We start from the raw sequence: 17880 nt of genomic DNA on the forward strand, positions 1-17880 counted from the left end.
AGAGGGAGAGGGAGAGGGAGGAGAGGGAGAGGGAGAGGGAGAGGGAGAGGGAGAGGGAGAGGGAGAGGGAGAGAGAGATTTAGCCTTCCAACTCAGTAAGCTAGGAAAGCAAGCTGGACATGGCAGTTGTGGTAGGTACCTGTAAAAATGGAAGCACATCAGGGCTAAAGCAGGAGGAATCCCAAGTTCAAGAACAGCTCAGGCTATATGGTGAATGAAAAGAAAAAGGACAGACAGAAACAGAGAGAAAAACCAGAAGCTAAGAAAAAGAAGTGAGAAAGAGTGAGCGAGAACAGTGACTACACAGTCCCATACTTCCAAAGAGAGAAAGAGATAGACACCTGTCAGACCGATTCTAAAGCTCAGCAGGTCAGCAGCACAGAGGGAAAACAGGACGAGGTCTCTCTCATATGACCACTATGAGCACGGTCATAAAATGGCTGTGATAGTCCAGACTAATCCTCAGTCAGAGCGCTGACACAAAAGGATTCAAAAATGAGCTGGAGACCAACCTGTACTGACCTTGTCTCACACAAAACACAAAAGTAAAAACCTTAAGTTATGAATAATCAATACAGAAATATAACAAAATATGGTATCTCAACTAAATTTTTTCTCCAGAAATGCAAATGTGATTTAATGTTTAAGTTTTCAAATTCAATGCATATACCTCAATAACAAAACATGAATATACTGAATATACTAAGTTTGCCCGTTAAGAAGGGTCTAATGTAGCCCAGGCTGGCCTTGTACTATGAGGCTGAAGATGACCTTGAACTCAATCATGCCACCTCCACTTCCTTAGCACTGCAATACAGACATGTCATCATGCCCAGCGCACTATGGCTTTCTTGGTAGCTCTTTCATATGAGTGTTCTGTCTACATGTATGTCTGTGTACCATGTATGTGCCTAGTGCCTGCAGAGGGCATCAGATGTCCTGGAACTGTATTTACAGAAGGTTGTGAGCTGCCATGTGGGTACTGGGAATGGAACCCAGATTCTCTGGAAGAGCAGCCAGAGCTCTTAACCACTGAACCAGCTCTCCAGCCATACCTTATTATTTTAAAGAAGGAAAATACATGTATACACAAACATGTATTTGTATATAATTTATACAGAGAGAAAGAGCCATCTGCATCTATGGGTTACATATCTGTGGCTTCAAACAACCCTGGATCAAAAATATCTGAGGAAAAGCACGCCTGTACAGCACAGACTATCGGGCATCATTCCCTTCAAGTGACAGCACTGCACTGCACTAGCCATGGGTTACCTAGGTTACCTAAATGGTAGGAGAGGATGTTCACAGGCTAGTTACATGCAAGACCTTTAACCTACAAGGAATCTGAAACATCCCCACAGACATCAGAGAGGATACAGCAAAAGAACGATGCTTCACTTCTAAGCATCAGAGATTTTTCACTATTTCAACAGTTTGTAGTTCTAGACTCAACCATGGAAATTATCAATTTTTGGAAGAGAATCCATGCTACTGGTAAAGCTGTCATATTTACCTAAAGCCTCGGTAATAAAATCCACTTAACACCTGATGATATGTCTAAAATTTCTAGATCAGCAACACAAGCCCAAGTCACTTGTTACCTGTCAAAAATAATGAGACAGAAAGTGCTGACTCCCTGAGCGCTGAGGGCTGTCTGTTAGAATACTGCAGAATGCTAGCCTGCTACCAAGGTGAGCAGACTCCAGCAGTTACAGGACCAACTCCAGAAGAGTTGGTCACTGTATCTACAATAATGTGCACAACACTGAGGAAGCGCTTGACTCCCTGGCAGTGAGGCACACTACCACAAAGAAAGACAGTGGCCAAGCAGAAAGAAAGAACGTAGGCAGACTGAGCCAAACAAAACCTTGGGCTGCTAATCTCAGAACCATCACAGAACAAAAACTGTACTTGGGTGACAGCCCCCTGCTTACCAAGACTACAACTCAGGGTAGGCAGGAAGTCAGCAAACCAGGGACCAGGCAAGCAAGGAGGAGGAGTTGCCTCTTTTCTAAATCAGCTAGGACAACTGAAGTGACAAGAGTCTGAGCTACATAGTGGGTTATAGGCTAGCTTGGACTACAAACTAAGACTACAGGTAAGATAAGGGTTTTGTGTGTGTGTGTGTGTGTGTGTGTGTGTGTGTGTGTGTGTGTGTGTGTGCCCGAGTGCGCATCCGTCCGTATGTATGTATGTAGTAACTTATTTTGTGAGTTATTTTGAGGGCAGATTTAGGGCATTTTCATACAAGCCAGTTATGGCTGGGATACTGGAAAACACAGAACTCACTATGAACTGTCCTTGATAGCGGTGACAAATGCCAGTATGCTGCAATCTCATTCCAAGGACTGGTAGCTAGCTGGTAAAATGAATAGAATTGGCTCCTGTGCACTCAAAATGGAACACCCTAAGTGAGGTGGCTGAGCTGTGTACACAGGTATCAGCCTGACTTCATAAAGACCAAAAGCTCAGTTGTTTTTTTTTTTAAGTACCACTATGAGAAACGCTATGCTAATGGGAAGAACACACACTAGGTGTCTTATTATTCTACATAACACGGGTGATTTCATCTAATTAGCTGAAGGGCCAAAAAACAAAGATAAGCATTCCTGAAGAAATTCTGCTTCAAGACTGCACTATGAAGCCACAGCTGAGTTCCATGGTACCATCTTAGGATTTACAGACCCACCAGCTGTCATATAAACAACTTCTCCAGAGATCCCTGACACACAGTTTATCATCTCTGTTTCAGTAAGAACTTACCCTATGGAAATACTCAGAAAACTCATCCAAATCATACAAACATATATACAAACATAAACAGTCTGCTAGAATAGGTTTAACTATCAAAAAACCAAAACAGTTTCAACAATGTTAATCACAAATAAATCAATGAAAGGACAAACTATGGATCAAACACTTGCAATCCGAGTACTTGGGAGATAGAGGCAAGGGGAATCTTATGTTCAAGGGTAGCCTGGGCTACATATAACCAGTCACAAGAAAACATAAAATTACATAGCTGCAGTAATTTGAGACAGGTTCCGTTTACATAGCCCTGGTTGCCCTGGAACTCACTATAGACCACACTGTCCTCTCCACAATTTATTCTGTGAAAGGAAGGAGAGAGGCGCTACTACTGTGGCCACCACTAGAGGGAGGGCAAGGTTAAGACCAGAAAGTACCAGAAAGTAGAGAAAGTTGCTGCAATTATTTCCTGCCAAGGGTCTGGGGCTACATAACTACAACCGTTTCATGAATTTCTCTCCCACCTATTTTTGAGACGGACTCTGTTGCCTTGGCCTCCTGAATTCAAGCAACCTCTCAACTTCCTGAGGAGCTAACCTACAGGTAAGTACCACCATGTGCTAAGTTTACTTTTAAAGACATGTAGAATCTAAAGTTTTCCTTTTTTTTTTTTTTTGGCATGTGTGGCATGTACATGTGAGTATCCACATGTATTCAGGCACACACGGTGAGGCCCAAGATTAATAGGCCTCCTCAACCACTCTTCCTTCTTACCAAACATCTCTCAGCCGACCCAAGCTGGCTGGCTTGCTCCAGAAATGCATCTCTAACCTTTTGAGTGCACAGAGTTGTTTTTCAAAGGCAGAGATACATAACCTGTTATCCACCCAGAAGGCTGGGACTGACATGGTTAATTGCCCGGTAACCCTGGCTCGATCTATATGGCCAGAGACCATACTAAATCCTCCACATACCCTTACAGTAACCTTGCTTTTCTCGGTCTAGATGCTGTCTTTACGGAAGGTGTCACAGGTAGACAATCTACAGAGTCCATCTTGATGGAGGTGTCACCTGTATCTTAGAGTCTCTACACGATTCTGTCTTGATTCTTGCTTAGCTTACTATGTGATTTATTGTGCACACAGTATTGATTGACTTAAAAATTATCACCAAGAAACTTTTCTCCTAATTGGGCTGTGCTTAAATGTGCCTAAAATAAACTACTCAGGGTCAGACTCCAGGATCAGACTTGACAACTCATAGACACAATCCATCCACGGCCATACATGGTAAGAGGGGTCACAGGGCCATGACGCCTCTAATGGTACATGTGATCTGAGTAGAGGCACCTACACCAGGACGGAGACAGACGATGCCAGCTTCTCAAAGAACTAAGAAGGGAAAGCCTATCAACATTCAGATAGTTTTCCATTCAGCTAACATTCAAGGGTTGGGCAGAGTAACTTCCTAGTCTGATAAACCCTTCACATGTGCAAACAGATGTGTGTGTGCATGTACTAGGGACACAGGTAACCCAGGGCACACCCCACGCTGGTACTTAACTTTGTTTTTTTTGTTTGTTTGTTTGTTTTTCCCACACAGGGCATCTCTGTGTAGCTCTTGCAGCCCTGAACTCACTTTGGAGACCAGTTGGCCTTGAAATCAGAGATCTGTCTGCCTCTGCCACCCAAGTGCTGGGATTAAAGGTGCATATCACTACGCTCAGCTGGTATTTTTAACACCACAAAAATTTCTCTCAACCAATGTTCCTCTGTATTGACACTTCTCATAAAAAAAAAATTCACTTGCTTTAAAAACATTCGCTGCTTTCGAGCTCCGTCTTTAATACAAACTACACTAACAGCTGAGTGATGTAGATCCTTAATGCCCAAAACTCCCTCTCCCACTACTCTGCCCAAACTATGGAGGGCCTAGCTTAACTCTCTGGGAAATGCTTCCTCCTTGCTTGGATCTGTTCCTTCCCTTAAAAGAGAAGAGTAGAGGGGTTGAGGTAGAGCAAGGCAGAGTGTCTGCCTAGTATACCCGACATTATGACTCAGTCTCCAACACCTAACCACCTAGACCCCACAGACACAAACTCCATAAATGCTACATCAGGTCCCCCACCTCTATGAAATATCTTCTCAATTCTCCTGGTGCTGCTTTGTGCTCCAGTTCGCAGCAAAGGTACCCAGCTGAAAATTAACAGGATCCCTAGTTTAAAAACATGTAAGCAGAGCCGGGCAGTGGTGGCGCACACCTTTAATCCCGGCACTTGCGAGGCAGAGGCAGGTGGATTTCTTGAGTTCGAGGCCAGCCTAGTCTACAGAGTGAGTTCCAGGACAGCCAGGGCTACACAGAGAAACCCTGTCTCGAAAAAACAAACAAACAAAACGTAAGCGGGATGTGGTGACACCTTTAATTCCAACACTAGGAAAAAAAGGCAGGTAGATCTCTGTGAGTTTGAGGCCAGCCCAGTCTTCAGATCCAGTTCAGGACAGTTAGGGCTACACAAAAAAACTATGTCTCAAAAAATGAAAAGAGAGAGAGAGAGAGAGACAGAGACAGAGAGAGAGACAGAGAGAGGCAGACACAGACAGACACACACACACACACACACACACACACACAGACACCTTACCAGTAAGTTGCTGAGTTTGAGGAACTCAGGCCTTGAATCCTTTTGTGGCCCTGGAGACTGTCCCCTGGGACGCACACTCTAGGAAGTACTACAGTACTGAGCTACATATTCATTCCTGAAACATCTGAAACATGGTGAGTCCTTCTATTCAGTCTCCACTTGACAATGCAGGTCATGGGAGGTGAGACAGACAGGAGGACAACCCTGAAGCACACGTCACTTCATTTTAGGAATGTTGTGTTCATTTCCCGAGGGCTTTCTAAGGCTCAGAGCACTACCTATGTAGTGTTGTATTGGTGAAGAACAGTGTATAAGGGGAGCCTACAAGGAAGCCGGTTTTGTATGGTGGAATTATGAACCTAGCTTACGCTTAAAAAGCATGGAGATTTCAAAACCATTCAGAATGTGGACGAGCGAGCGATTGAGGTGGGGAGGACCTGGTGTGGGAGCACTGCCTCGTGGCACCAGAGCTCCCCAGCACTGGGGACAGGTACTGGGGGGGTCAGTCTTACAGGAGTAGTAAGTACACTTGTAAAGTGTTTTCATTCTATCTCTGCGTGTAAAAAAAAAACCTGAACAGTATTCAAGGAACATTCCATTTTCTGATCTGTCTAGGGTGGGAATTTCAAGAGCAGATGTTTTTGATTCAGGCGCTATACAGCCTGTGCTCAGCAGCGTAATTGTCATGAACTAGCATTTATTTCACCCTCACAAGCCTCAGGGGTAGGGAACTGCATATTGGATCCATTTTATAGTTGCAGATCACGAAACTTAGAAAGGCTAAGAAATGTGACCAGAGCTGGGCAGTGGTGACAAACGTGCCTTTAATCCCAGCATATGGAAGGCAGAATCAAGTGGATCTCTGTATGTTCAAGGCCAGCCTGATCTACAGAGCTCTTTCTAGGGCAGCCTAGGCTAGGGAAGGGAAAGAAATTAATTTGACCATGAGGCATGTTCTGTAGCTCATATACGTCATACCAACATTTGGAAGGCTGAGGTAGAAGAAGGACTGCCTGTAATTTCTAACCTAGCCCGGACTACAGTGAGCGACTATCTCAAAAAGAGAAAGGACACAACCCGAGCAGTGAAACAGCTAATGAAGTGCAGGGCACACACCCAACCCCATGCTCTCCACCCTTATTAAGTCGGCTACTCAAAACACTGAACAGACGTAAGGTACCAATGTTCAAGCAAGCTTCCTGGGATCCTACAGCACAGACACTGGGGAGTGGGGCTGGGGTTTAATGGGAAGACAGGTGCATAAAATGACATTCTTATGTGTAAAGGCACATACATGTGCAGGCATAATGCAAGTGTGTGTATGGAAGCCCAGAGTTAACGCCAGATGTCTACCTCAAGCTCCACCACACGGATTAAAGCAGGAACTTTCACTGAACCCTGAGCTGGATGAGTCTACTTGCTCACTGAATTCTTGTTTTCTGCCTCTAAAGTGCTGGATGAGATGTCAATTTTATATCATCTGAAACAAAAATATGGTCTTCCCAGCCTGTCCAGCTTTGCCATTCTCTCATTATCTACTGTGGACCCCAGTGACATGCTAATAACAGCAATCTTGCTCAAACACTGATGCACAAAGGAAGCCCTAAAGTGACCCACTAAAATGTTCAAGAAACTGAGTCAGCTTTTTCAAAGGGAAAAGGATTTTGTCTAGGCACTGTACTGATCTGATAACTTGTAATCCCATCGCTGGAGAGGCTGAGGCAGGAAGATCCAAGAAAATAACAGCAGGAAGGGATAACAAGTCTCTTTGTTCTCTTATAACTCTCCCAAAAACTGTAGATGCATCAAAAACTCACACTGAGATGAATGAAGTGCTGCATGACAAATAGTCTGCCATTTTCTAAAACTGTAGCACTCGTGGAAGGAAATGCAAATGTGTTCAAGTGCGCTCAAAGCTGTCTTTTTCTGAGCCACACCAGTTTGTTTAAGAAACTAGCCTTGCAGCTGGGCAATGGTGGCGCACACCATTAACCCCAGCACTTGGAAGGCAGAGGCAGGCGGATTTCTGAGTTCGAGGCCAGCCTGGTCTACAGAGTGAGTTCCAGGACAGTCAGGGCTACACAGAGAAACCCTGTCTCGAAAAACCAAAAGGAAAAAAAAGAAAAAGAAAAAGAAAAAAGAAACTAGCCTTGCACAGGCATGCCTTCCCAGCCTCAATCATAACACATACACACAGCCTTTCCAGGTCAAAGAGCGGTAATCCTGAGGTAGTCCTCCCAAAGCTGTCACTTACACACAGGCTCAGTTTTACCAACTGCAATACCCATTTGTAGTCCTTGCCTGTCTCCCTCATAGGACAGTTGGGGTGGAAGGGATTTAAAAACAAGGCAGCATGAAACAGAAAACATTTAGCTAGTCCTGTCTCAGAGCTGCTGTACCTACTCAGAAGTCTAACCTCCGAAACCCCTCCTTATAGTGTTTTTACTTGATAGGCCAGCTCTATCCACAATGAGACCCAATCTCACTTGCTCCTAAGTTCGAAGGAGAGACTATCTCTTAGAGAACCATCAAGTCTCGTCATTTGGGGCCTGTTTCTATTTTTTTCCATATTCCACATGTTGGTATTACAGGAGTGACTACCAGGAAAGATAAGGGTTATCACAAAAGCTTCTAAAATATATTATATAAAAATATAGCCCAGCAGTGATGGCGCACGCTTTAATCCCAGCACTTGGGAGGCAGAGGCAGGCGGATTTCTGAGGTCGAGGCCAGCCTGGTCTACAGAGTGAGTTCCAGGACAGCCAGGACTACACAGAGAAAACCTGTCTCAGGAAAAAAAAAAATTTTTTAAATATATTTTTCTTTTGGGGGCTGGAGGGCAGACAGGGTTCTCAAGTAGCTCATGCTGGCTTGGAACTCCTTATGTAAAGTCAGGAACAACCTTGAAATCCTGATCTTCCTGCCTCCACTACATACAGCCAAGAAAAATGTTAGTTTGGGGGAGAAAGAACAGTGAGAGTTTGGAGTAGAAAGCTTGTATAGCATGCCCTAGGCTCAAGCCTCCAGTCCCAGAATCTCACACAAAGGGGGAGGGGAAAGAATACCAAAAAAAGGCTAGTGTTGATAACCAGCTGACCTGAAATTACGTTTGTCTCTTGGCTATAGGATACGTGCTTCCCTTTCAGGAACAAGATAGGAGTATTATCTTTTACAGTTCAAGAGATGAAATTTGAAAAGAAACTATAACCATTAAGAAACACTAAACAGGGCTGGAGAGATGGTTCAGCGGTTAAGAGCGCTGACTGCTCTTCCAGAGGTTCTGAGTTCAATTCCCAGCAACCACATGGTGGCTCACAACCATCTGCAATGGGAACCAACACCCTCTTCTGGTGTATCTGAAGACAGTGACGGTGTACTCACATATATAATATACATACATACATACATACATACATACAGAGAGAGAGAGAGAGAGAGAGAGAGAGAGAGAGAAAGAGAGAAAGAAATACAAAACAAGCAGACCACAGTGACAAAAGTCTTTAAGCCCAAGGCTCAAGAGGCAAGTTCCAGGGCCAAGCTGGTCTACAGAGCCAGCTCTAAACCAGATGGAGCTACAGTGAGACCTTGTCTCAAAAAAAAAAAAAAAACAACAACAACAAAAGCAGAATTACTAAACGAGGCCCCAAGGCATCACTAGTTTGAAGTGCCCCATATGTGTGAGTCCCTCTATGAGCTGGTAATAAATAACCGTAGCCTTGGCTTACTGATGGCTCGGCTTCAGATCCAAGAGTTCTGCTTGCATAAGGAGGGGATGAATTTCTAATTACCAACTCTACAAGTGAGTGATATCTCTGCCAAATACACATACTATACATTCAGATTATGAACCCAAAGGTTAAAAGTTCAGTCACAACATAGGACAGGAACAGTCGCAAAAACCTGCAAAAACCTACAACTCCACTAAAACAGGACAGCCAGTTGAGCGACCAATCTAGCCACCTTGCCTCAAAAAAAAAAAAGAAAAAAGAAAGAAAGAAAGAAAATATAAATCATGATTCAACCTGATCTCCTACAAAGCAACCAAAATAGTTTTAAGTCTTTTTTTACACATACCCTGGCTTTCCTCACTAAATTTCACATGACGTGAGAGAGAGCACCTACCTAGTACTTCCCAGGCAATAATGACTTTAAAAAGAGCTCAATCCAATCCAGCACACAGCGCATATTAATCCGGCAATAGCTATCACCACTTTTCTAAACACAAGTAAGTGAAAGGAAATTCCAAGCTTCAAACTTTAAAAGTCACCGCTAAGAAAGCTAAGAAAACAATACGGGTTGCCCAGCACTGCAACTCACCAGGAAGCAGCACTGCCTCTAATTAGCAAGATACTTTCCAGAAATAGACTTTATTAAACTTTAAAAAACCCTCTCAAACAAGCAAGTGAATATCTACTATATAGTAACAGTCTAACATGAGGGCTAGATAACCACGGTGAGCACTAGCCTAGGATTCAGAACTGCATTTCCCAGCACTGCAAAAATACACAAATAGACATGCCTCCATTGGAAGAACACTTCCTTAAAGGAAATGCAATAATTTTTCAAGTTATACATAAAAATCTCTTTGAATCGACTATTTCCTCTATACTTAGCCAACAGGCACGCCTTAAATTTCAAAGCCTTTTGTCTAACAAGTTTCTTCCCCAAAACATATGGGTCCCTTTCAGCTGCTCAGAACCCTTCTAGCAAGAACCGAAACTAAAACTCATAAAAGGCCCAAGTGCCAGGAACTGTTCTGGGGCCTAACACTATTCATGTTTTATGTTTAATTTTTTGTTTTGGTTTGGTTTTTGTTTTTCGAGACACGGTTTCTCTGTGTAGCCCTAGCTGTCCTCGAATTCACTCTGTAGACCGGGCTGGCCTCGAACTCAGAAATCCGCCTGCCTCTGCCTCCCAAGTGCTGGGGTTAAAGGCGTGTGCCACCACTGCGCGGCTACTCATGTTTTAATTATATTAAAAAAATAATTTGGCCAAAAACTTAAATCAATAAATCCTGTATAAACCCCATAATGAACTGGAGTTATCAAAATGGGGCAGACAGCTTGGATAATCCAAATTACTGCTGAAATCTTAAACAAACCCAAACCGTTAAAAATTTACTAATTTGGCTTGTTTGTTTGCAAGGAAATAGGAAATTCATCTTAGTAATCCCTAAAGCTGTGCACTGAAAAAACTAAAACCAATCACACCAGATAAATTGTGGGTACGGGGGGTCATAACTTGCAAGTGTCTTCTTTTTTTTTTTCAAATCCTAGATTGTCGGAGGGTTTTCTCCTCCTGAGGATTTCTGTCTTTAAAACCACTGACTCACGAAAATATTCACAGGCCAATGCTCACTCCAACCCAGAGCATTAATTCTTCTAAGACTTTACGAATTTAGAAAACACCAACTCGAGCCTTCCAGTAACACACGAAATAGCGTTCCCTAGCATCCTGGCGTGGGCAGCAGCAGGTCCCCCGGTCATTCCGCTTTGGAATGGAGTTCTCCCGCGGCTCGGAGGATGTGGGAAGATCCCAGGCTGGATAAGGCAGGGATGGGAGGGAAGCGCAGGGGAGGGAGGGCAGCCAAGAGGACCGCGGGAGGCGGATGAGCTGCGGGGTCTGGGAGGAGAGGAAGGAGCCCCTCGAGTATGACGAGGGCCGCGGAAGCCATCCCCGGGAGCCGGGCAGGCGTCGCTGACGCGGCGGCTTCGGAAAGGAAACCCGGTGCCCGCCCGGCCTTACCTGCAGGGTCACCTCCCGGGGGTCCCAGTGCGGCCGCAGGTGCCGCAGCAGGCTCAGGGCGCCGTCGCGGCAGCGCTGCTCCTCCTGGTCCTGCACCGTCACGTCGAGCTTCGGCACTTCGGGCGAGCCGGGCGGGACGTGGATGTAATTGGCCATGGCCCAGGCGACGGCGGACACGACCACGACGACCACGGCGACGGCGACCACGAGCGCGGCGGGCGCCGGCAGGCTGCTGGACCCTTCCGTCCCGGGGCGCCCTCGGCGGAGGGCTGCGGCCGCTCGGACGCACGGGCGGGCGGCGGGGGCGACGAAGCGGCCGGACGGGGTGCGCAGTGCAGAGACGCGGAGGCACGGCCGCTCTCGGGAAGATGCCTCAGTGCGCTAGACCGCGGGCAGCCGCGAAGCATGCCGGGACTGGCCTGACGCTAGCGTCACGCCGAGGGCGGAGCCTCGGCTGCGTCAGGCGGCCGGCGGGGTGGCGAACCCCGCGGCACAATGGGCGGGCCTCGGGGCTCTTGGGGATTGGGGTCTTGGGGAGCGCGCACCGCCAGGCACTCCGCTACTGTAGGGTTGGCTGGGCTCCTGCACCCGAAGGAGTCCGAGCGCTGCCGAGCCCTGCCGGACTCTGCCGACCACTGTCGAGCCTTGCCGAGCTCTGCCGGGCTCTAACGAGCCTTGCCCGAGCCCTTCCCGGAGTCCTACCGAATTCTGCCGAGCCTTGCCGGAGCGCTGTCGAGCTTTGCCGAGCCCTTTCGAACGCTTCCGATGAGCCGTGGAGTGCTAACCCAGCCCTGTCACTGGCGTTAATGAAGCGTCACCTTCCTAGATCACTAGGGTCGTGGGCTCTGCTTACTTAGGGCTGACGTTCTTATGGGACGCAGAAGGCACGTCCTGAAATAACCCTAAATGTAAGCTGTGAGCTTGGCCACAATCCGACCAAGCTGGATTAATTTGGTCGTCTTGTTCCTGAAGCTCTGTGCGCGCAACCACATGCTTGCTTGGTTTAGCAACCAAGTTCCCTTTGGCAGTACATAGAAATCACAGTATTTGGGACAAACTTTAGGTAAGGTGAGAGTAAACCGGTGACCGTAGTGTGGTGACATACACCTGTTGTCCTAGTTCTCAGGTGCCTAAGGCAGGATTGCCATGAGTTCGAAACCAGCCTGAGCTACATAGTGAGTTCCAGGTTTGTCATCGGATAATAGGGTAAGACGACTGCAACACTCATTTTAAGGATCAGATACCTGACCTTGCTGAGAATCAGTCAAAGCCGGTAAAACAAGGTGGAGACTAGGAGGGAGATGGAAAGAAAAATAGATCGCTGTCGGGCTAAGTCACAGCGCGTCCTGAGACTCGAAGGGCTACATGAAACTTCCAGGATCAGAAAGGCTTTGCTCTGTCTGTTAGAGGAATATTGGAAACCAGATCATCTACAGCTATTTGGTTTGCCCTCACGCTTTCCTTTTATGACGGAGACAATGGAGGTGACTTTCACCTTGGCTTCTGGCTTCCCAAGGGCTGAAGACAAAGTGAACGATTTGTGAATGGTCACATGCTTTATTACCTATTAGCGCACATTTATGCTCTCATTGTTCTGAATGAGCCTACATTACCTTTTTAAGTCACAAAACAAGTAGGTCTGGGAGAATGACAAACTTCCTAGACTTAAAAGGGGGAAATCTACTCCTGCATTTGCAACATTGTAAATTTATTGAACATTTTCCAGACTTGGGTATGTGTTTTTAAAACTCGCTGTGGAAGGCCCTACTTTCAGCACCCTGCCTAAGCATACACACACAGACAGGGCAAGGAGTATTACAGGAAACACTAGATTATGTACTCTGTCTATCTGAGACTAAAATAACAGAACACACAAATACTTCTACGGTTTAAGTGGTATCTCCTTATTAAATCGTTACATTTTAAGAATTATATGGAATATTTTATAATTAAAACAACTAACACCAAATTAAATTTAAATTAAAATAAAACTTTAAGAAAACATGCAAAAAAAGTCAGGCACAGTGGCAGAGACCTGTAAATTCTAGCACTCAGGCGGGAGGCGCTGCAGATGGATCAGGAATTCAAAGTAAATAGGAGAGGCTATTTCAAAACAAAGAAACAAAACTACCAATTCTTTTTTCCTTTTTTAAAAAATAAAGATCTTTGTAGGCACCCCATGGCCAACCTGAAACTTGGCTTAAACTCAAAGATACGCCTGCCTCTGCCTCTCGAGTACTGAGATTAAAACAAACCCACCCACCCCCACCTGTACCTCCCCCACTCCCTCCCTCCCTCTCAGTCTGAAAGAAACTAGAATTCATTAGGTAGCCCAAGCTAATATGGAATTCACAAACACCCACCTACCTCTGCACTCCTAAATGCTGAGGTTAAAACCGTGTGATACCACGCCAGGAAAAACTCATTCTTAGAATATTCAGAGGAGCATAGCACTTACCGAGAAGAGACACAGACAGCAAGCAAGCATCTATCGAGAATATATGCAACATCCTAAATCACTAACTTTAAACAACCACAAGATTCCGCTAAAATTGAAAAGACCAAAACCGCCAAATGCTGGTAGGAGCGTATGTCCATCTGCAGTGGGACGCCGTCAGTTATGTCCTTTGATACCTACCAAAATGAGTCAGGAAGTTATGTGTATCTAACCTGATGGTGAATAGAGAGCAACCAAGATGTCTTTCGATAAGTTAACTTTAAAAATTGTGCTACGAGCCGGGCGGTGGTGGCACACGCCTTTAATCCCAGCACTTGGGAGGCAGAGGCAGGCAGATTTCTGAGTTCGAGGCCAGCCTCGTCTACAGAGTGAGTTCCAGGACAGCCAGGGCTATACAGAGAAACCCTGTCTCGAAAAAAAAAAAAAAATTGTGCTACAGCCATGAAATTAAGCTGTCAGTTGGCAAACCATTCATGTCTCTGCTTTTATTTCCAGTCAGCTTGCTTTGGGTTTTGGTTTTTCCCTTATGGTCCTGCCTACTGGTTTCTTGGTTTCTTCTCAGCTCATCGGAAGGTTTCACGCAAAACTTGTTCCCAGAGGCTGTTACCGTTGCTTACATATTACAGAAACATGGGGTTGGTTTATTCTGTTTGTTTGAGACAGAGTCTCATTAGGTAACTTTAGCTGATGGGGCTGCTCTTACACTTGCAACTATCCTCCTGCCTCTGCCTCCCAACAGACTTGGGTTTGTTTTGGGTTTTTATTATCTGAAGGACCAAACACATTGTTAATGATCACGGAGTGTAGTTACCTCTTCTGGCTTCATCTTTTGTACTAGAAAGCTGGCCCCAGGAGGAAAAGGTACAGCTTATCTTATCTTCTGCCTGGTTTCCAGGACTTAAAATAGTATCGGTGACATAAATGATGCTAATCAACTCTAAGCCAAGCAAGTAAGTTCTTGACACTCTGCCAGCCCACTGTAAGTGCAGCCTCTGTCAGGGATTGTATCCTCAACTCCCCACAGATTATGATGAATGCTTTCAATGGCCGCTAGCTCATCTGTTATCCCCGGGCTAGTCTTTTATTTTATTTTATTTTATTTTATTTTATTTTATTTTAAATTATTTTATTTTTGTGGGGGGGAGGGAGGTTTTGAGACAGGGTTTCTCTGTGTAGCCCTGGCTGTCCTGGAACTCACTCTGTAGACGAGGCTGGCCTCGAACTCAGAAATCCGCCTGCCTCTGCCTCCCAAGTGCTGGGATTAAAGGCATGCGCCACCACCACCCGGCTCTGGGCTAGTCTTGATTCCAGTGGGTCAATAAAACTGGAGCACCTTGTGACAAACACCTGAAGGATGTAAGACAGTTGTCAAGACATACGTTATCAGGAAGAATCCAGTTGGTGTCAGTTGCTTCCTGTATGTAGCCCGGTATGGATCTTCTCATTCTTGGAATCACCTGACTCGCTCTCTCACTTCAAGGACTGATGTCCCAGCAATGGCCAGCATAAGCCTTATCCTGATTCTCCTGTGGCACGCACTTCTCTCTTTTATTTTCTTTCCTGATTAGTGGTGGTGGTGGCGGAGATGGAGGTATGGCCGTATGTTGGTGTGATGGTGTGGTAGTGGTGGTGACGGTGATGGTGGTGATGGTGGTAGTGGTGATGGTGGTGGTGGTCGTGTAGTGTGGTGGTGGTGTGATGTGGTGGTGTAGTGTGGTGGTGTCAGGGGCAAACTCGGATGCAGCCCAGGCATCTTGGCCTCATTTTTGCACTGAATTTTATTTTTCCTTTCCCTCTCTTTTTTTTTTTTTTACATTATTTTACACTTTACAGTTTTGTTACATTGTTTGTTTATTTCCTGAGCAGAGGAGGGTCCGAAGCAGAGGACAATTTGTAGAAGTCTGCCCTCTTCTCCTCCCGTGTTGGTCCTGGGGATCGAACTCCCTTCATAAGGCGTGGCGCGCCTGTGACTGCTGAGCCATGTTGCTGGCCCCGGTTTCTTTCTTCCACACATGATAAGGCATCTCTCAAAATCTGCTCTGTGACACCCGCGTCATGCTCTTAAGTCATAACAATTATACCATGCATAAAAGATGAAGGAGGGTATTTATAACTTGTTATGTAACGGGCATTCTGTGTGAGGGAGCAAAAGGACGGCTGAGCACAAACCCAGAGGCTCAAGTGATAAATATTTTAATTACAATGGAGGTCGATCTCATTCCCAGAGTAACAACAGAAAGCATCTCCTGAAGAAAATATTCCGTGCAGTGCAGTCAGATTATACAAGCTGGATCAAATACCCAATTGAAAACACGTTTAATTGGTTATTACCCAGAGGACTCTGAATCAGCATAGCACAGAGGTGCTCGCGAGTTCATGTTTGTTGCTGAGCTAGTCTTAGGACTAAGAAGTGAACCAGCCCAGATGACCATCGAAAGGCAAATGCAGGATCTGTGAGATCGAGGCACAACCTGTCTACATAGTGAGTTCCAAGACAGCCAGAGCTACATAGTGAGGCCCTGTCTCTAAATAAATAAATGGGTGAAGAAAATGTGGTGACATACACAACCCATTTTGTGTAAGTCATTTAGCTTTAATGAAAAAGAGAAATTGTAGTAGTTGTAGGAAAACAGAAGTGGAAATCATTATGTTAACCCAAATAAGCCAAGCCAGAAAGAAAGACATACTCTACGTCCTCTCTCTCGTTCTCTCTCCTCTGTATGTGTGTGTGTGTCTTCTCTCTCTCTCTCTCTCTCTCTCTCATGCGTATGTGTTGAAACTAAAAAGGAGATCATAAGAGAGAAAGAAAAGAGAAGGAAAAGAGAGCGGATGGGACGCATATGACATCAAAGCAAGAGAAACCTTGAGGGAAGAATGGGGGGGAGGGGAGGCAAGCCGGATAGAGAGTGGGGGAGGGGAATGGAGCGAATGGGGGAAGGGAACAAGCTGAAACACCACGAAATATAACACATGTATGTGAAGATTCTGGGACGGTATCTATTTCTTTGTATGCAAACTCCCAAATTTAATTTTAAGTGTGAAAAAAAATGCTTAAAACCACTCCCATACACCTAACAGAAAATTAAAGTTTGTCAATGTAACATATCTGAAAGCTCGGAAATTCAAAACATCTGCAATACCAAGCATTCAGTGTGAAGCAAAAAGAAAAAGAAAAAAGAAGAAGGGAGACGCCTTAGATGAACAAGGCTGCACCTGCTCAGCCTAACAACGGGAAGATCGCCTGGGGCAGCTGGCTGCCTACTGTCTGCACGCCCAACCTCTGAGACGGATCCTGTGACTGACTGCTGGGCGCACAGTCGTAGGAGCTAATAATCCCGCGCTACGGGGCAGGGCTGCCGTGCAGGTCCTGTCTTGCCTCTTTCTCAGGTTCCCGGCGGCCTCGGAGGATAAATCTACTTCTATCAGATTGCCCTCTAAGCAGAGTCCACCGTTTTCCGAGTCCCCTCCATGACCCTAAGCAGTGGCTGCATATTACAATTGGGGATTTGACGGAAGAGAATAAACTGTCCCCAACTTCATTTTATAAAATCCACAGGGGGCTAGATACCTGTCTGCAACCCCAGCCCTTGAGGAGGGGCACGTGCTAGTAGGGTCATTCTTTGTACATGCTAGAATCAAACTTTGAGAATGCTAAAGTCCTGCTTTGTACATGCTAGGATCATGCTTTGCATGCGCTGCGATCATGCTTTGCACATGCTAGAATCATGCTTTGCACATGCTAGGATCATGCTTTGTACATGCTAGAGCTGTGCTTTGCACGTGCTAGGGACATGTTTTGCACATGCTAGGATCTTGCTTTGTACATGCTAGGATCATGCTTTGTACATGCTAGGATCATGCTTTGCACATGCTAAGATCTTGCTTTACTGCTGAGTTATAAAACAATGCTGAGGGGGGAAAAACTTAGAAATATCTTGTATTTTTTTTCTTCTCTTTATCTTTTCTTAACCAGCACATCCCACACAGATTAGGTAAGTACTCTACTGCAGAACTACATCCATCCCCAGCCCTAAGATAATTACATGAATAATGAAAAAAGGAGGGCTGGCCACCTTATCAAATTTAGAAGCCACAAACTGTAAGGCGGCATGCTGCTGGAAGACACAAACTTGATTTTTTTTTTTTTTAAATGAACAGTCCCAGTACATACAGGTATTTCACTGGTGCAACGGTAATGTTTTTGTTGGTCTTTTGTTGGTTGCCTTGAGGCTGACTCTGTGTCCGCAGGCTGACCTTCAACTCAACTCCTCTTTTCTTGGCCTCC

At 45.4% G+C, this 17880-nt stretch overlaps 1 protein-coding gene across 1 annotated transcript in view; it reads right to left on the minus strand.

Moving 5' to 3' along the window:
* Positions 1–11544, minus strand: part of Etnk1 (ethanolamine kinase 1) — a 41977-nt gene extending 30433 nt beyond the window's left edge. The window contains exon 1 of the mRNA XM_028757502.1: positions 11138–11544. Within this exon, the coding sequence (XP_028613335.1) occupies positions 11138–11293 (156 nt within the window). The 5' untranslated portion in view covers positions 11294–11544. The remainder of the gene's footprint in view (positions 1–11137) is intronic.
* Between the last annotated feature and the right edge of the window lie 6336 nt (positions 11545–17880).

Source organism: Grammomys surdaster, unplaced genomic scaffold, assembly GCF_004785775.1.
Source record: "Grammomys surdaster isolate TR1022 unplaced genomic scaffold, NIH_TR_1.0 126176, whole genome shotgun sequence".
NCBI classification, from domain to species: domain Eukaryota; kingdom Metazoa; phylum Chordata; class Mammalia; order Rodentia; family Muridae; genus Grammomys; species Grammomys surdaster.